The 20,685-nt window shown below is 40.6% G+C and overlaps 1 protein-coding gene across 1 annotated transcript in view; it reads left to right on the top strand.

The window, feature by feature from the left end:
- Window positions 1-20,685, top strand: part of ANK3 (ankyrin 3) — a 369,399-nt gene that overhangs the window by 214,067 nt on the left and 134,647 nt on the right. Inside the window, exons 3-6 of the mRNA XM_034062680.1 lie at window positions 14,246-14,347; window positions 14,789-14,887; window positions 15,277-15,375; window positions 20,229-20,327. Of these exons, the coding sequence (XP_033918571.1) occupies window positions 14,246-14,347; window positions 14,789-14,887; window positions 15,277-15,375; window positions 20,229-20,327 (399 nt within the window). The remainder of the gene's footprint in view (window positions 1-14,245; window positions 14,348-14,788; window positions 14,888-15,276; window positions 15,376-20,228; window positions 20,328-20,685) is intronic.

Genomic DNA, 20,685 nt, shown 5'->3' with positions numbered 1-20,685 from the left:
TGCATATATAAATCTTCTGTAGGTTGCCATGCATTCTTTAGGTGTAAGGGCGAAACAAGCTTTACTACACTGTATAGAAAATTAAACCTGTAAATTTGCTATTCAGAGGTGATAGTTTAACTAATGTTGTATAGTAATGGCTTATTGGACCATCAAAAGCTAGGAGAATTTACTGTATAAGGCTGGTAGGCAGTACTGTTGGCCATAGTGTATTTCACTAAGTGTGTGATAAACTGATCTTTGCTTTAATGGTTACTGTAAAAACTAATACTAAATCTGTGTTTATTAAAATGAAAAGGTAAAGGTTTTTAGCCCAGTTTGGAAAAGTCTTAATTCATTAGTGAAATATTTTATTTTTGTTTATTAAACAATGATTTGTTTTCCAAATATGCTCCATTCTGATGTTAAGAAACAGTGGTAATTTTCAGATGAAAATAACCTATGAAGTCTGGTTAAGGTGAAGTAGTGAAGTAAAATATTTAAGTAGTTCTGCTGGTTTTATTTTTGGCAAAAAAAATAGAAGTCCTTCCTGAGATGTTCCCATCTGCTGCAGAATTCCGTCTCTGTAGTGCACAGTGGCTTTGAAACCCAGAAAAATAGTTCAGTTCTATATCTGAAAAGTGAACATGTGAAAATGGGACCATCCATCAAATTTACAGTTATTTATCTATATGCTTAGTAACGTTTTTTTTTTCTCACTTTAAGAATAAAACTGAGATATGTTGTGTTTTCTTTACCCCCTCTGTTAATCTTAAAGAACCTCTATAGATAAGATTGTTCTCACTGTTACTGTTGTCATCCTGTCTGTACCTGTTAGTCCTGGTCCTAGTCTTACCACAGTGGTAAGACTTGTTTCAAAACAGTTCTTAGAGTCAGAACTTGATTCTAATTTTAAATTATTGATAGGAATTGCAGGGCTCTGATTTGTAGTTTTTGCTCACAGATTTTGGTGTATGGGAAGGGAAAAGCAGTTCTTCCTTTGGAATCTGAGCTAATCTAACCTGGAGCATGTGGAGTGAGCAAAACAGTTGTAAACAAATTTACATTTGCTGTGCACATCGCTGAATACATTTCATCCAGACAGCCCCAACAAATGCTGTTACAGAACTTTTCATGCCATTGCACAAATTTGCAACAGTGAATGTCAGTATACAATAAGGGTGGAGGAGGAGAAAGGGAGCGCTGGGAAATGGTGGCTTTCCTATGTCCAGCCCTGCTGCTCTGTGCTGCCTTCACTGTGGTGTTGCCCACATAAGATGACATTGTGTCCAGGAGAAAGAAGACAAGCTTTCCTCAATGTTTCTAATATTAACAAAGAGCCATGTGTGTGTAACACCTGCTCTGATTAGCTCTGACTTGCCTTTGTGGTTTATAGAATCATAGAATAGTTAGGGTTGGAAAGGACCTTAAGATCATCTAGTTCCAACCCCCTGCCATGGGCAGGGACACCTCACACTAAACCATATCACCCAAGGCTCTGTTCAGCCTGGCCTTGAACACTGCCAGGGATGGAGCATTCACAACCTCCCTGGGCAACCCATTCCAGTGCCTCACCACCCTTACAGTAAAAAGCTTCTTCCTTATATCCAATCTAAACTTCCCCTGTTTAAGTTTCAACCCATTACCCCTTGTCCTATCACTGCAGTCCCTAATGAAGAGTCCATCCCCAGCATCCCTGTAGGCCCCCTTCAGATACTGGAAGGCTGCTATGAGGTCTCCATGCAGCCTTCTCTTCTCCAGGCTGAACAGCCCCAACTTTCTCAGCCTGTCTTCATACGGGAGGTGCTCCAGTCCCCTGATCATCCTCGTGGCCTCCTCTGGACTTGTTCCAACAGTTCCATGTCCTTTTTATGTTGAGGACACTAGAACTGCACACAATACTCCAAGTGAGGTCTGACGAGAGCAGAGTAGAGGGGCAGGATCACCTCCTTTGACCTGCTGGTCATGCTCCTTTTGATGCAGCCCAGGATACAGTTGGCTTTCTGGGCTGCAAGCGCACACTGAAGGTGACTCATGTTCATTTTCTCATTGACCAACACCCCCAAGTCCTTCCCCGCAGGGCTGCTCTGAATCTCTTCTCTGCCCAACCTGTAGCTGTGCCTCGGATTGCTCTGACCCAGGTGTAGGACCTTGCACTTGTCATGGTTAAACTTCATGAGGTTGGCATCAGCCCACCTCACAAGCATGTCAAGGTCCCTCTGGATGGCATTCCTTCCCTCCAGTGTATCAACAGAACCACACAGCTTGGTGTCATTGACAAACTTGCTGAGGGTGCACTCAATCCCACTGTCCACAGATGTTGAACAAGACCAGTCCCCGAGGGACACCACTCATTACTGGTCTCCAGCTGGACAGTGAGCCATTGACCACAACTCTTTGCATGCAGCCATCCAGCCAGTTCCTTATCCACCGAGTGGTCCACCTATCAAATTGATGTCTCTCCAGTTTAGAGACAAGGATGCAGTGTCAAATGCTTTGCACAAGACCAGGTAGATGACATCAACTGCTCTATCCCTGTCCATCAGTTCTGTAGCCCCATCATAGAAGGCCACCAAATTGGTGATTTTGCCAGGCACAGAGGAGAGACTGACTGGTCTGTAATTCCCTGGGTCATCCATTTTCCCCTTCTTGAAAATGGGGGTTATATTTCCTTTTTTCCAGTCATCAGGAACTTCACCTGACTGCCATGACTTTTCAGATATGATGGCCAGTGGCTTTGCAACTTCATTTGCCAGCTCCTTCAGGACCTGCGGATGGATTTCATCAGGGCCCATGGACTTGTGTACATTCAGGTTCTTAAGATGGTCTCGAGCCAGATCCTCTCCTACAGTGGGCCCAAGGTCTTCATTCTCACAGTCCCTGTATCTGCCTTCCAAGATGTGGGTGGTGTGGTCAGAGCATTTGCCAGTGAAGACTGAGGTAAAGAAGTCATTAAAAACCTCAGCCTTCTCCAAATCCAGGGTAGCCAGTTCTCCTGACAGCTTCCAGAGAGGGCCCACATTGTTCCTAGTCTGTCATTTATTTGCAATGTACCTATAGAATCTCTTGCTGTTATCTTTAACATCCCTTGCCAAGTTTATTTGTAACTGGGCCTTAGCTTTCCTAACCTGGTCCCTAGCTTCCCAGACAAGATCCCTGTATTCATCCCAGGCCACCTGTCCTTGCTTCCACCTTTTATAAGCCTCTTTTTTCCTTCAAAGTTTCCTCAGCAGCTCCTTATCCATCCAAGGAGGTCTCCTGACCTTCCTGCTGCACTTCCTTCTAGTCGGGATGCAACACTCCTGAGCTTGTAGCAGGTGATCCTTGAATATTAACCAAGAGTCTTGGGCCCCCCTGCCCTCTAGGGCTATATCCCATGGAACCTTGCTAAGCAGGTTCCTGAAGAGGCCAAAGTCTGCTCTCTTGCAGTCCAGGGCAGTGAGCTTGCTGCATGCTCTTCTCACTGTCCTGAGGACCTTGGATTCGACCATCTCATGATCACTGCAACCAAGGCTGCCCTGGAGCATCACATTTCCAACCAGCCTTTCCCTGTTGGTGAGCACGAGGTCAAGCAGGGCACCTCTCCTTGTCAGCTCCTCTATTGCTTGCAGAAGGAAGTTGTCTTCCACACAATCGAGAAACCTCCTGGATTGCTTGTGCAGGGCTGTACCGTCCCTCCAACAGATACCAGTGTGGTTGAAGTCCCCCATGAGAACAAGGGCCTGCAAGTGTGAGGCTTTTCCTGTCTATCCAGTGCTTCATCCACAGAGTCCTCTTGATCAGGTGGTCTGTAACAGATCCCCACAGTAACGTCTCCCATCACTGTTCTCCCTTTAACCCTCACCCACAAACTCTCTGTTGACTGCTCAGCTGTCCCCAGACAGAGTTCCATACTCTCCAGCCTATCCCTAACATAAACAGCAACTCCCCTTCCCCGCCTGCTGGGCCTGTCTTTTCTAAGGAGCCTGTGACCTTTCATTCCAACACTCCAGTCAAAGGAGCCATCCCACCATGTTTATGTGATGTCTATTATGTCATGCCCCTGTAGACGTGCACACATCTCTTATTCCTCTTGTTTGTTCCCCATGCTACAGGTGTTTGTATAGAGGCATCTGAGCCGAGCTACAAACGAAGCTGGCTCATTGACTGCAATATCCCTACATTGTTCCGAGCATTTGTTACAGGTGCTGGCAACTGACTGGGTATGTTGGGATGGAATGATGTCCCCCTGCCTCAACACATCTAGTTTAAAGAAAATTTTTAGTTTATAAAAATGTGGTGGATTAAGAATTGATCTGGAGTTACTGGGTCATATCCATGACAGCAGAATCAAATAGAAAACAATATACAGCAGGTTATGGTCAGCAGGAAAATTCAGCTCCTGTGGAAAAACATGGCCAAGACAACACAGTCCAGAGTATTTACTGGTGTTATTCTCCAAGAGGTCTTGTGCACCTCCAGACCAAGATTAAAATTGTCTCCTAGCAGTTTGCTCAGCTTCTGCGTTCGAGAAATGTTAGCTCTGTTGTGTGAAGTTGCCCTTGTGAGTTTGGAAAGTGCTTCATGGGTTGTCTTTTTCTTCTCCTGAACAACCAAAACTACCTCAGACAGTCTTTGGTTCTAGGGTGATGTTTAAATCCTTCCGTCAGTTCTTTCTTGTTGCACCAGGGCATATGTATTTCACAACAGACAAGCAAAGAGCTGTCAGGACAGATAGTTCTGTTAATGTTACAAGCTGTCCTAAGGTAAACTGCTATGACAAAGCTTGCATGATGCCTCTAACCAGCCCTGCACAATTGACTGTTTACAGCCTGTTTTGGAAATCTTGTTCCAGGAGTTCTCTTAAAAGTTCTTTAGATAATTTCCACTGACCCTTCAGATTCTGTTATTTGTCACATGAGACACGTAGGCTTTTGCAGACAAAAGACTCTCCTCAACAGAGTATTCAGGTGTGTGTAAATTGGAAGAGGAACCGTCTTCTTCCTTTGCTTCTGACAGAGGTCCTAATCCCTGCTATGGAAACCTATGGCACTTATAAACGTATAAAGGTTTGCAATTCCTGTAAGAATCCTGAACAGTATGTCAATTAAAATTAAAACTCTAGTAGGTAACTTAAAAACTATCCATTCAAGTGCCTCTTAAGCTTCAGAAGTGTAGACTTTAATTATGTGTGGGATTTGCAATAGTTGCAGTGTAAACGGGTGTGTTTCTGCATGTATTTTTGCTGCCTCAGAAATGGCTTGACTGGTTATAATCAATCTTTCAGTTTAATGATGTTCAAGCTTCTAAGGCAGAATTATTTTGGTTTTGAATCGGGGTTGCATTAAAAATGGGAATGAAGTGGAAAGGCAGAAAAAGACATTAGGAAATTTCTGAATTCACTGTACTGAAAGCTCTTAATAGGTTGTCTAGCTACAGAAGAGGTTATGTAGTTTGTCTATAGTTTGTATAGCTTGTTTACTATAGTATTTTTACGGAACATTTGTTTATTACTCTTCCACCAATGTACAGTTTTTGCTCCATGTTATTACTAGTAACTTCCACTTCATCACATGTGATTCAGTTCATTTGAGTGAAAAAGGTTTCGTTCCCTAAAATCAACAACATTATCTGATTTAGGTTTATACTATTTTTCCCCATCTTCAATTATAGACAGATAAATACACTTTAAAAACTGTTTGAAGAGGGCTGCTGATTTTTTTTCCTCTCCTTTTTGGACCCTGATTCTAAAATCAGATGCACGCAGAGAACAGGAGCTGGACTGACTGATATAATTCATACAGTTATCTGAAGAATGTGACTGTAGCATGAAAATGGTTTTAAATCTGAGTCTGAGATATGCTGAACTTATTTCCATACTTACTGGGTAGTCAGTTTCTGAGGGAAAAATAGCAGGGAAGAGATCAATGCATCTCATGTAGCTTGACATATGAGAGTTAGTATCTTCAGGTGAATGTAAACATAAGAAGAAACCCTCGAAGCACATCCAGCCCTTCTCTAGCTATTTGTGACTGTGGTAGCCGTTATGAAAGGCAGTGGTTTATTTTTCACTTGTAAGTGTATGATAAGAAAACTTCAGAGTGAGAGATGAGTCATTAGGGGCTCTGAAGTTTCTTCGCAGAGTTTGAAATGAACTTCTAGTTGAGTCTGTCAGCCTGAAGAATGAATTTTGAATTTTAGATGCTCTAATCTTTTGCCTTCAACTGTATTGGATCCTTCTCATTGGTTATCATAGAATTGTAGACTAGTTTGGGTTGGAAGGGACCTTCAGAAGTCATCCAGCCCAACCCCCTTGCAATGAGCAGGGATATCTTGAACTAGATCAGTTTTCCTAGAACCACATCCAGCCTGGCCTTGAATGTGACCAGAAATGGTGCATCCACCACCTCTCTGGGCAACCTCCTCCAGTATTTTACCACCCTCATTGTAAAAAATTTTTCCTCACATCCAGCTTGAATCTTAGTTTAAAACCATTACTCCTTATACTATTTCAACAGGCCTTGGGTCTCTCCCCATTTTCCTTATGGGCCCCTTTTTACCTGAGTTGGTCATAAAGGGCTTGGTTCTTTGTGTGATTGTGGTCTTCTAATTAAATACAGTATTTCACTGGTGAAACAGGTGATTTTATTTGGTTTGGGATCTTGAACAGTATGCCCCAATTTACCTTGTCATTCAAGTTTGTCTTTTTATACAGGGCAGTCTCATAGCCGAGAAGTTAGAATTAAAGGAATCTTCCTGTTAAAAGAAAATAGGTTTTGGGTTCATCTTAAAGGTCTTCTCCAACCTTGTTGATTCTGTGATTCTATGGTTTGTTGTTCATGTATACTTAGAAACGCTTTGTGTCGTGCAGATGTACATTGATTTTGTAGTCCTGGAAAATTAGAATCTTGGTTTTGGTGTTATTAATGTAACACATTCATACAAGTAATTGTTTTCATAAATTCTTCAGGTGAAGCTGACACATCAAACTTGTGTTTCAAAATGTCAAAACTTCATCTGTGCGAACAGGCAGAGTATTGGAAGTAGTGTATAGTGCAGATCTGCACCTCCTGTCTGAACATAGTTCCTATGGGATGGGTGTGCTCTCAGTTCAGGTGTATTCTATTGGGTTGTCAGATGTTAATTTTGTTAGAATTGAAGTTAAATCATTCTGTATTTATGGGATATCTCTGGTGATAAGTAAATAACATGGATATAACAGCTTTAGGGGCCTTTTCAACTCAGATGTTATGTTCAATATGTTATACATGTTACATGTGGCTGTTAAGCAAGGGTTTCCCATCTAACTCCGTCTTTTTTATGCCTTGGAAAGCACAACCTCCTTTGCTCTTTGCAGAAAATCAAAAGAATAGCAGCTATTTTTTATTTATATCTTGTGCTTGAACTTTCTTAGGGAACACTTATTCAGGCATTTAAAAACATCAAGGGCCAGATTAGTTGTATCGTAAGTCACAGGGTTGGCTAGATTTATAGTCTGCTAAAGAAGACTGAATGTGTAAAATCTAAGCAACTAGTACAGTAAGAAAGCTGCATCAGAGCTTCTCAGCAGACGTTTGTTATTGCAAGCGAACAGCTCACTCTAGACCTCTTGGTGCTGTTAAATGCACTGATAAACACCTCTTGTACTGGAAGGTGTGAAATGTTCTTGGGTGTACCAGCCTTAACATCTCAGGCTCTGAGTCCTTTTCAACCATCTTCCACTGCAACCAGCTTCTGCTTCCACTTCCACTCCAGAGGTGGCTCATTTTCAGTGGTAACAGAGAGTGCAGGTTCAACGTTTTGCCAAGGCAGACTGTAACAGAGGGTGATGTGGGTGATCTCAAAAATGGTATATACTAAACCTGCACGTCAGAGACTTACCTTGTCTTGTGGTCTAGCAAGGAAAGAGTCTTATTTGCTTGGATGCTTTCCTAGTTTGATCAAGGATCTCCAGAAAGAAAGAGCTGAATCTAAAATGTGTTTTCCGCTCTGTTTTTAGTTGCCTGAATGTGTGGTTTTCAGGAAACATTTTATTTTCTCTGCAAGCACATTAAGATTGACTGCTGTAGAGGGATAGAGACTCAGTTGTTGCAAATACAGTTGATTATAGATTCGCATGCAATTTTTTCAGAAATATGTGCTGATTTAGTCTCCACTGGTATGACAAAGAAGAGGGGTTTCACACTGCCTTAAACCAGTGTATTTTTTAACTTATGGAAAATATATCACAATTGCATAGTTAGAATATGGCCAGTTATGAGGACGCTACAAACAATGTAATATTTTTTGGCTATTTTATCATGCGCACTACAATACTATGATCAAAGAAAGATGGTAATTAAGTTGCATGATAGGGCAAAAAATTACAGGGATTTTTTTTTATATTTTTGATTAATAATTAAATAATTTCTTCTTCTGCAATTATATTCAAAATAGCTGGCCTTTTCTAGCTGAAAGATGTTTCCTTTGAATTGTCAGGCAGTTGGAATGGAGCTTTTCCTGTTGCCCTGTGGTTGTGTTTAGGGCTCTGATCCCAAAAGCATCCCTCTGAAGGATAATTAACAGCAGAACTGCAGACAGCAGTTGGCCCCAGGCTGTCACATTCTTATCAGAAGAAAACACGAATGGTAATATGGTATGTAAAGCATGAGTACAGCTGTAGTTGTTTGCACAAAGATCACCTTCTCCTCCAGTGCAACCAAGCTCCTTTCTAATAAGGAAGATACAAGTATATTTTTTTAATACAGGCTTAGTTACGAGGTAGTGGGAAGGTACAAAGGATACAGCTGCTTGGAGTCTCAGATAAAGAGTGTCTCTGAGAAAATGATATAGTTGGTTTATTTTAAGTGGTTCAGACACTGCTGTTGAGTGGTCAGTATAGTTTACTTGAAATAAAATTCCATCCCTTACCACGTGAGCATGAGTTTACTTGGAGGACAATTCCAAATTAACATAGGAACAAAATCTAAGTAGTGCCAAGGACCCCTTCAATTTGCCATGTAGTGCTTAGTGCCCATGAGTTGAGCCTGACTGCAAAAGAAATTGCCATAAGTTGCAGTAAGCCCACCCTTATGAAAACAAACAAAAATGCTATCATCTGGTTCCTCAGATCACCTCATGCTGCCTCAAGACTACTTTTGTTGAGCACATTTCCAAATGGAAGTAACATAAGTTCATCCTTAAAATGAGGTCATTGCTTCTCTCCACAACAAATGTTAGGCATGGTTAGCATCTTTTTGTTGGGACTCAAGCCAGAATGCATCCTGCTCTGGCACAATGGGAATCTGCTGGGGGTTTCCCTTCACAACAGCTACTGTTAAAGATGGAGTGAAAAACAAAAGCCTGCTCCCAGTGTGAAAAAAGACTGGATTTTTAATCTGAAAAAGAGGCCACTGTAAGCAGAACTCAAAAGAGGGAGAGATGAACATAATAAAAATACCATCAGTATGGGAGGGAGCTTGTGCACGTTTGAAATAATGGCTTTTCACTTTTGGGGGTTCACTAACTGACACATATTCTGTGTTTTCTGGAAGAAGCCTCTCTAGTCACGTGCAAAAGCCAGGCCAGACCCTGGGGTGAGAGCCAGTGCAAATTTCCTAGTAGCTTATGCCTTTTTTCCTGCTTAATAGTCTCTTCACTGGGAACACTTAAAGAAAATGGCAGTGAATCCATATTTGCTAGCATAAATTTTCATCAGCATTTTCTCTCTTAAAACGGAGGCTTAAGATAATATCCAAGTGACTTAAGAGTTAATCTTTTCTGTAATAGGAATATTTTTAACTCATGTAGCTTTTCCTCAAAATAGGAAAATGGTTCTTGGGTCTTACCCCTGCATGTCACAGGCTCTGCCATCCATCATCTGTCAGACTAGTAGACCTTAGGGTAAAGAAGAGTTAGGAAACAGAATACTGCTACCAACATGGCTTATTCAGCCTCAGCTCTTTCCAGAGATGTCTCTAGGATGAAGGCTGTTGAAATGAGCTCCAGACTGAAAAACCTGCTGTGGGCTGCCTTCAGCCCACAGTCTACAAGCTCATCAGCTTGTTGTACATTAACTCTATTTTTATAGTGTGGTACATTAAAGGGAAACATACAAACTTAAAAGAAATACACATTGCATAAAAACTGCATTCATTAGTCAATCATCTGTATTTACACATTTCTTAAAACTAGAAATAGTACTAGTACTCTCATTACGTCTACTGTTTGTTAAATATTGTCTGAATAGCCATTCCAGAACTCAATGGCGTGCACAGGATCTGAGGTCTGCCTCTCCAAGAGTTAAAATACTTGCAAGAATCTTGATTTTTAATTTGCGTCTAGCCATAGAGATTGAAAAGGTAGCATCCCCAGGCAACCCAAGAGGGAGCAGGGGAAGGCTTCAGGGATACAGCCTGACAGCAGGGACCCTGTGCAAATGCACAGGAGGGGTTGCAGTTCTTGTGGCTGACTGCAAGAACATCTGAGAGTCAGGGTGCTTTGATGTATGTCCCATGCGTCTGCTGTTCTCTTGATATTTGTCAAGACAGTGAAGAATCAAAAGCCAGTTTTGATCTTCATTTCATGTTGAGATTGATTACCTCCAGAAAAAGAAACAAAGGGATCTGAATACATGGATAACATACATAATGTGTCTATCAGGAATATTGAGATTTAAGTAAGTACTATTGGAGAAAATTATGTCTGTTAAGGAAATGGCCTGTAGACATGCTGTCCGTGCTGGGGGTTTCAGACACCAGGTAATGTGGAAGGTAGAAGTGGGTATATCTGGAGAACAGTTACCCACAGAGGGAGCACTTACCTGTGTGGGTGTCCTGAGTGATAGCTGGAAGCCTAAAATCATTTTTTCCTCTACTGTGTTTTTAATGCTTTTAATATAACAGGCCCTTGATTGGGCTCCCAGGCAGGATGGCAATCCAGATTAATTATTAACATTATTATTATGCTTGTTTGATCTTTTAAATCCTTCAGTGATTTCAGCCTAGGCTCTGATGCTGCTCCTGTCTTTGCAATACAGGGGCAATTGCAGGCTCTGTCAGGGAGTCCAAGAGGCTTTCTTTTCAACAAAACAGTGCCAATTGGAAATGTAATTTTTTTCTACTCTAATGTGGTCTTAAAAAAAAAAGGCCAAAAATAGAAATAGAAATGTAAAATACAGAAAATTTTAGGTTCAGAAATGTGGAATTTTTGCTGACCCCTACAGTTATCTTTTATAAAAGGTAGATAACATTTGTTGGTTTTTGCTGGTTTTGGAAGTGAAATATCTTAAAAATGAGAGAATTCAAGGCATTTTGAAAAGTAGAGAAAGCTTGAAAGTCTATTCTCTATTTGAGCAGGCCTGAAGTAATGCCTTAGTTACAAGGGAAGTGGAAGCTGGCAACGATGGAATTGTTTTTGGATGTTGGCTCTCTTTTCTCTCTAATGTACTGCTTGTTTCTGCTTATGGCAGAGACAGTAATGGATGAGAGAATCCCAGAAGCCCCACTGAACTCTTTTGCACAATTGTACAACCTCAGTCTGTTATCCTTCTGTGCAAATCTCAAAATGGTTGTGCATGGTGGCCCAGAAAGGGCAAGTTAACCAGCCTGAGGTGAGTTAACTCTGTGAGGGCTTAGGAGCTTTAGCCAAGGTGAGAAAATAAAGCTTTCCCCTTCTCAGTGCACAGGGATGTGTTACTCCCTGGCTACTAAGGCAGCTCCTGCGGTTTCATACAGTAGCTCACATCATGTTCAAGTAATTGGAAACCAGTAACATGGAAACTGGAGGTGCCAGCTCAGATCAGCTGAAGTGTGGGAGATTTTGTGTTATTCCTGGTGTGCTGTTAAATGGCAGCTTCTCTGGGTGCTTCCTAGTTATTATTGTAGTGCCTGCACATGCTGGCACTGCTTTTTCAGTACAGGGCCCCTCATGCTGGAGGCCTGTCCCTGTCTAAGCGGTGAGAGCCCAGGCTGATAGGTGAGTAGGGCACTGTGCCCAGCACCCCACCAACCCCACCACCTAGGAGACAACCTGGCTGCTGCTATTACTGATGGTTTTGGACAGTTTGAGCAACAGGAATGAGTTTTAAGTGGTGACTGGCAAAGGAGGGCATGCCGGTTGCTTGAGGGATTTCAGCAATAGACTTGTGCATCACTTAGCAGCACCAGAGCTAGCTTGATATGAAACAGTTTTGTACATACCCAGGCTGGAAGCGTGACCTGACCTTTGTCCTTCATTCCATTAGCAAGCTGGTGCTTCCAAGCCCTGAAAAGACACAGGCATTGCTCTCCCGCTAGAGTGAAACAGCAGTTAGCTATTAATGTGAATATTAGCTATTTATCACTCAGTCTGCTTTCCTCTCCCTGCCATTTTATTTGATTAAGTAGGTTTAAGCGTTTCTGAGTATGGGCAGTGTTTCTTGTCTGGTGTGCACTAATGTGACAGGCAGGAACTGATTTTCCATAGCAAGCTTCTGTGGTGCATCCCTTCCCCACCCAGACGCAGCTGTAAACAGCTGATGTTAATTATCATCCACCTGCTGACTGTGCCAAACAGACATGCCATTACGCTGTGACAAAAAAGACTCCCGGTCTATTAAGTCCTCCCTCATACCTTCAGTAATGCTGATAAAATGCTGACCTGGTTTTTACCCCGGTGGCTGCTGTTGCTAAGCACTGAGAATATGACCTGTCTCCTGTGATGATCTGCATTGCACAGTTCAGATGATCTTCACGTGAAAGTGTTTTGCTGCACCTCTCAAGGCAGCTGTTCTTCTCCATAGTGTATACAGTTCTGATCATATAGTTTGTAGCAGCACCTTGTTTCTGATAAAGCCTGATAAAACATTGGTACTGGGGGCTGTTTTGCTGGAAGCATATTGCAGAAGTTGATTTGTAATGATCAGTGTGGTGTGCTTGGAAAATAATCACTAAGAACAAGGGAGGTCAGAAGCCAGTAATTTATCACTGAAAGGTGGAATGCCATGTGTGCAAAACTCAGGAGAAAATGAAGAGTCCATAAGTAATGGTTCTCTCCTTTGAAGAGGGAGCTTATTGTATTGAAAACACTGGTAAAATAGTCTTGTAGCCTGTACTGATACAAAGAAGAAAGCAGACTGTGCACCTACTTACCATTTTGCTGTCATTATGCTCCCAAATTGCTTCATTGTGAGCATGAAAGTGACTTCAGATGGTCTTGAAGCAGTGCTTGAAAAGAACATGCACTGAAGTGCAAATTGACAGGAGAGAGGTCTATAGCATATCCAGAAAATGAGAAATGAAAAAATAAAATAGTATTTATGCACTCAGTTACTTACCCAGTAGCAAACGTTACTGGATAACCTCTTGATGCCAGGGCGTTTTGATTTTCTCTCAGTTTTCCCTAAAAGTAATTTGTTGCAGTCTTTTAGAACCTTGAAAGGTCATAAAGCACTTAAGGTTGTGGGATGTAAGTCTGTGATGAAATGATGCTGTGAGGGGGAAAAAAAGCCAAAACCAAGACAATTCCTGTTATATCAGAGAAGAGGGCACAAAAAAAAGTGTTGACTGCCCATGATGCCAGGGAAAGCCATGGCACAGATAAAATCAAAGGTTACACCATTTGTCCCTCTTGAAAGCTAATCCAGTTCATTCCACTTGCTCCAAGGCAGGATCAGCATTATCTAAACTGTCCTTGGTGGATATTTGTGTATCTTGTTGTTAAAACCCTCTGGGGAAAGGAATTACTTTCAGTGATTCTTTCATGACTTAACCATCTTTTCTGCCATCCTCATGTTCAAGCTGAAGTCATCATAGGGGAAATTTGCACAGCTATCTTTAAAGGAAGATCTGAGGAAAAAATGCAGTTTGGATAATAGCACTGTACCTAGGGATTTCTGGCTACTTCGCTGAATGTGGACAGTATTTTAAATAAGATAAGCCATAAAATAAGGGTCAGGTTGGACATCAACGGTGGTGTGGCACTTTTGGAAAAAGCAGAGTGGTTTCCATGGAGCATTTTCCCAAGCTTCACCATGTTTGTCTTCCATGCTGGGTACCAGATGTATCCATCTGCTAGCCTGGCATGTTTGACAGTGCTGCATAATTCATGTTTATGTATGAAGTCAAATCTTGTGCTTCCTAATCAGGCGGACAGCCTCTTTACACATGAGGAAGGGCAGGATTTGACCTGCATTTGATAAGACAGTTTGGGATTCTTTCATGTCTAGTTAAATGTATGTACAATATGTCGTATCATTAGTAACTTTGCCAAGGGATTATATTTTTATACTGTGCTGTAATTTCTAATGGGACTTCTTTTTTTGTTTCAGTCTGATGCAAATGCAAGTTACCTGAGAGCTGCTCGAGCTGGCAACTTGGAAAAGGCTCTCGACTACTTAAAAAATGGAGTGGACATCAACATTTCAAATCAGGTTAAAGAATATTTTGCTCAGATTTGCTGAATAAATACCTTTCTCACTACTTCTCTAATCTTTATATTTGCATTTCATATCAATGATAAATTTTGTGGGTTTTGATGAGTCATATTTATCTAGTAAGAATGATTTTATTTTTTTTTACCCTTTACCAAGACACTGTTTCACAATATTGTGCTATTTAATGTTACCTTCCATTTGTATTACATCAGATCATGGGACAACGCACTGAACTTGAGACCCCAGACCTAGTATATCCTTACTTAATTCATACTTTTTCCTTATAATACAGTTCTTGTAAAGTTTATATAAGAGTAATGTTTAGAAGCAGTCCTCTCACTAGAATATAATAAATTTTCTCTTGATATGTTTGCTATGTTGGAAAAACCTTTGGCAGTCTTTCCCATTGCTTTCCTTTTTTCCTCCTTTTTAAATCAGAATGGGTTGAATGCTCTCCATCTCGCTTCCAAAGAAGGACACGTAGAAGTTGTCTCTGAACTGATACAGCGAGGTGCCAGTGTTGATGCAGCAACAAAGGTCAGTCAGGCCTATCTAATTGTTCTCTTGTTCACAACGATGACATGGGCACAAGGTGTCAGCCAACTGATGGCAGCAGACATTACTGCAGCAGTATTGCCTATTTTCCACTGATGGAGTAGTCTTTGATTGTTATCTAACAGAAACTTTTTAGATTATGGTAAATGTCACACGTTACGAGGGATGAGATTTACTTAACAAATTGAAAATTCCTGTCTTTGTTTCTGTCTATGTCTTCTGGAATAACTTACCCTTAGAAGTATCCAGTAAGAGTATTTTTTATTGCTAGAAATCTTACATTTTAAAGTGGAATATGTTCTTGATAGTATTGTCATGTATTCAGGCTCAGGTTTTGTACTTTTTTCAAGTATCACTCTCTTTCATTTCAGAAAGGAAACACAGCATTGCACATAGCATCCCTCGCAGGACAAGCTGAAGTAGTCAAAGTCTTGGTTACAAATCGGGCCAATGTCAATGCACAGTCTCAGGTAGAGTAATATTTCTCTGTTTGGTACTATCAGAAACTTTGCAGACATTAAAGACATTCTTCCCTTATAAACTATAATGTTAGTAAGTATATTTTGTAGATCTCATCATGTTAATGCTGGCTTTTGAAAACAGGGTTTGAAGGAGTCAGTAAAATGAATGTAATCCCTTTAGCATATTAAGAAACATTCTTTCTTGGTTGTTCCACACACATAGGTAGCTGACAACAGGTACAAAGTTTAAACACACAGCTGCTGTTTTATTACTGAAGCCAGCATTTTAGTGAATGTAGTGCTGAGTTAATTCTCACCTTGTAAATCAACATGTGATTAAAACTTCAAATGCTTCCAGCTGTCCCACTTCTGCCTTACCCTTTGCCAAGTGGTCAGAGGGTATCAAGAGGCATCATGGACATATCAAGTCTCCTCTTTCCCCATAGGCATGACAGTGCAGTAAAATCTCAGGTTGTGTTTGGGTCTTTTCCCAAATACAATGTTAGCCATCAGCTGAGATTAGCTGAGTTGCCCACCTCATTCATCAACAGGGTAAATATGTTTTAAGTTGTCCAGAAGCCACAGGGAGGCACAACTTAGGCAATGAAGAATATGGAGGCACATCCAGGAGTGATTGCAAGATACTGGATGTGGTTGTGTAAGAGACAGCACAGCAAAGCATGTAACCTTGAGTCTTAGATCTAACCCCCAGTGTCCTAGGAGCTGCTAATTGTTACAGAGTCAGAAGAAACAATTGATAGGAGAGTGAGAAAGAACTTTCTCAAATGAAGGGGGTACTGTTTCACATAATTCAGTGTCTCGGGCTTAATGGAGCTCATCCCCTTTCCTTCTACAAGGAGGTACTGTGCTACAAGTATATGCAGAGCTATTACATTTGGTCAAGTCCTTTGAATAAGTATTTAGGTCAATTATAGAAAATTTGAAATAAGAGAAAACAGCTGTATTTAAGAGCAAAGCAGTAAAATGAAACAGAGGAAAACTCTGGTTAATTAAATGCATAAACCACAGAATGCTGAAAGCCAGGTAGGTGACTGTGCTATAGGAGATGCCCTTCATGCCTGCCCTATTCCTGTTCTCCCATCTCAGGGGCTGCGTGGCAGTCAGCATTACAGAAAGGATCAGATTTGAGATAGTCTTCTCATCTGGCCCAGTATTGCCATTCTTCTGTATTATGCGGATATGGGCATGATGGAAAATGTTTGTTAAAAAAGAGAAATTAAAAAATTTGCATTTTAAAGAAATATTTTTTTTAATTGCTCTCAAATAGTATGAACAAACTGTTTAATACAGTCTATTTCCAGGATGTGAGTTGCTTGTGATGTGAATTTCATGTTTTCTTCACCTGTGGCTCAGTTCTCCTTTCTTACTCTTTTATACTAGTTAGATGCAATAACATTTGGTTCCAGGCACCATGTAACTCGAATTTAAAGAGAACAGCAGAAAGCACTTTTCAGTAAAATTTTCTGTGACTGTTGGGAAGTAAAACAAAGCAGAAATATTTTCAGTGGTTTTCTGTTCAAGAAATTAAGATAGCTTTGAAAGGATCTTTTCTGCTTGTGTTTGAGAACTTGTGTATTGAGCTCTGAAACTTCAAATAATCAGAGACTGTAAACATCTTATATAACTTCAGTGTCCATACACCCCAACGTTTTGCCACGTTACCATTATTTTGCTAATATATGAGATTTAAAGATTGTAATTTTATTCCTCCTTTAAGGAAGCCTTTGACATCTTTGTTTGAGAGATGTGTATATTTGCCATTCCATATCTGGCAGTGAGATACCCAAGTAGGGACTAGTCTTTCTGGAAGGTCCCTGGAACTCCCTGTTGTCAAACTGGCCCTTGATCAGCCTTGTCTGTGGTACTGAACATCACTTGAGCCTTCCTATAGCTTAGCATAAAGTTCAGATGAATTTTATGTACCCACAAAGAGACTAGCCAAAGTTATTTTGGTTTTGGTTTTATTTTTTGTGTTTGCCCTGTTTTCTACGAGTTTGATTTTATCTCCTCTTCCATTGAAGGTAACAGCTCTACCCTGCTGATGGTGCCAGTTTTAGGGGTTTGAGGCCTTCTTTACCCAAAAAAAAAAGGAAAGTTAATTTTTATTAAGTCTGAATTTTGTACCTCCTCTAAGGGCTATTTATTAATATGAAAGACAAGGCTTTCCTTAGGCTTGTGGCTCTCTGTCACTTTTAGCCCCTTTTTAAAGAGCAAAGAAAAAAGTATGGGGGGAAAAGATGTTGAAAAACATACAGTAATTTAACGTAGGAGAGAAAGTTCTCTTCTGTCTCCAAATGCTAATAATGCTTGCTCTGAGAATTTTTGCCTATTAACTTTTTCCTGAAACTTATTGTTAGGTAGAATTTCATTTCTGAATGCAAATGTGTGAAACTAAAAGAAAAATAACCTTTGTTTCCAGCTGAGTTAGTAAACAGGTAACTGAGTGTGCTCTGAAATGTTAGAGTGAAACGCCAGGCTGCTATTCAGTAAAATAACCTGTAACATGACGTATCAGGTACCTTATCAGGTGTTTTCTGGTTTCTTTTTGTTTTTCATTAATCAGACTTTTGACTGTACAGTAACTAAACAGTTAGATCTTGGTTCTGGAGAGTGCATTAACACATTGCTAACTTTAGGCTTTGGCTCCAGTAGAACTTCAAACCCTGCTTTATGCTTATAGGGATGCTTTCCTGAATAGAGACCAAATCATCAAAATACTGGAACACCAACAGACCTTGCAGCCTGTTCCGGCCTTGTAAACATGTGGCTTCAACAGCTGCTCAATGTCTTGCTGATGGTAAAGTTCCTCTTGGATCAAACAAATAGTTCATGCCATTTTCTCTCCAACTGTCTGTTTTTCTGACTTCCTATTTGTCTCAGCTGCCAGTGAAGCCTGCACTCTCGGCCTCAGGTCAGCTGCATTCTCCTGTGTGCTCTGTGTTGGACGTGTGCCCTGCAACTCTGCCACATTGCTGTGACAGTCAGATGTCTCTCAGCTGTTTTCACTGCAGCTACTAAACTCAGCCAAAATTAACTGCTATAGGTCTTAGGCTATGGTTTTCCTTCATCTCTCCAGAGCCCAGAACATTGATGTTTTTTCTTTGATGCAAATACATGGCCAGACTTTTCTCAGCTCATTTCTGGCTCTATTGGTTTCCTGCAAAATCTAGGTCAGTGTCCTTTTAACTGCTCTAGCTGCTCCCCCTGTGACTTCCACCCTGCCGAAATCTGTGCACTGGCCACATTGTAGGCATAACAGAGCTGATACCCTTCACAAAACCCAGTTATATGGAAACATTTCCTGGACTTACTGATTATTTAGGCCAGATCAAATCTTTCTCCTGTTTCCCCCATTAATTTTAACTACCCCTTACCTCCTGTTTTATTGTGTATTTCCTTTCAACCTTGTCCTCCCTACCCTCTGGTGTAATCACCAGAAGTGGTGTGTGGCAGGGTGAGATGTCTGGAAGTATCTTAGGACCGAGTAGTTGGAGAGGGAAGATTTGCATGAAGTTTACTTTAAAGAAGTCTGAGGTTCACAGAAATGCTAATGGCATGAGGTTTAGAAGATACTAAGAAAGACAGGGCCCACTGAAACCTCTGTGGCCTCTTGGCCAAATATATAATGGCATCATCATCCATGTGGTACCACAAAGAAAGGGATTAGGCAAAATCCAGAAGTGGTATATCTGACAGTGATGCTGGAGTATGAAGGGTAAAACATATATCATGGTAGATCAGAGGAGAAGGGGATTGTTGCTCTTATTGCTGATGCTGCTTTGGTTGCTTCAACAGTACCAACCTGCTCAGTCAATAGTATATGGATGTTTTAAGTTCTTACTGTAAAATGTATTTATCACTAGTTCACAATTCTGTTGGACTGAGGGACATGCAGTGCTGTATGAAAGCCAAGCAATCTCAGGTACAAATCAACAACTTCTGTAAATTCCTTCAGAGGTATCTTGATCCCAGGACAGGTTTCATTGCTTCATTTTTCTGTTTTGGTTTTGTGAGCGACTTTAAAGCTGTGAATTTCTGAAATGCTTAGAACAATATGGAAAAATACATTGCTTTAATGTTAGCCCCCAACAGTTCAGTTCCTGAAAGACTGTGACCTGTATACATTTAAGGCAAAGACAAAAGCATTGACTGTAAGAGGAAAGCACTTGCCAAAGAATGAGTTAAGCTCTTCAGACTCTAATACTTGTATTGCATTGATTGAAATCACTCACTTAAGCATAATTTGAGAAGTGCTCTAATGTGGTTGGAAACACTGATAAGCCTCCATCTCAGACTACTGAGATCTCCTGGTTCCTGAAATATGAAGTAGTTCAGTGACCACAAGCAGGCTATGCTCAGAAGGCAGCTCTTTGGGGAGACAAAAGGCATAAGTATTGACACAAGTAAAAGAGAAATCAAAGCTAACAGAAAGAAGAGGAAAAAAACTGAAAGTATTTTGAAGAGCCATTGCCCTTGCTTTTACTACAGACTTGTATTTTCCTGTCCCATTTTGCATTTCTATTGCTGTGGCTGCATTTATCAGGAATCATAACTCATCTCTACCAAATACTCTGTCCAAATGGGTTTTTAGTTTGACTTTGCAACAGATATAAATGGAAGTATTCTTGCTTAGCTGTGAGAATTGTGTCTGGTCAGTTGAAAAATTCCAGTGTCCTTTTAAATAACATTACCCTTCTCCTATCTTCACTTAAATCAGGGGAGATCATGCCCTTATCTAGCATGTGAGCACACAGTTTGTTTGGTTTCCTCCTAATCTACCTGAGGTTAGCAGGTCTATGAAATGTCTGTGGAGTGTTTACACTCTTGTTTTCTTATTTCAGAATGGTTTCACTCCACTGTATATGGCAGCCCAAGAAAACCACCTGGAGGTTGTTAAGTTTCTTCTTGACAATGGTGCCAGTCAAAGCCTTTCCACAGAGGTAAAAGTTTGAATTTCACACTTTATCACCAAAGTAAAACGTGTTTCAGCATTGGTTCTTTCCACCTTATATCAAACTAGTCTTTTAAATACAAAATTAAAGAGCAATAAAAAGTTCTCTGTATGAAGTGTTCTAATTAGTATTAAGTTACTGTCTTTTCAGCAATGTAAACCACCTCTTTTCATTTCTAAAATAAAAAATAACTTTAACTAGAAACAGTTCTAAAAATAGATGTGTTCTTAGTCATAACTTTTGGGTTAAGTGCTCTAACAGGGAAGCTGTGTGCATAATATAAATGTTCTCTGAGCTTTCATTAAATATAGTGAATAATGTGGAGGGCAAGGAAGCAAGAACAACT

The sequence above is a fragment of the Melopsittacus undulatus genome, chromosome 4, assembly GCF_012275295.1.
Source record: "Melopsittacus undulatus isolate bMelUnd1 chromosome 4, bMelUnd1.mat.Z, whole genome shotgun sequence".
NCBI lineage: Eukaryota > Metazoa > Chordata > Aves > Psittaciformes > Psittaculidae > Melopsittacus > Melopsittacus undulatus.
Note: the sequence above shows the minus strand (reverse complement) of the source record. Positions and strands in the feature narration are given on the sequence as shown.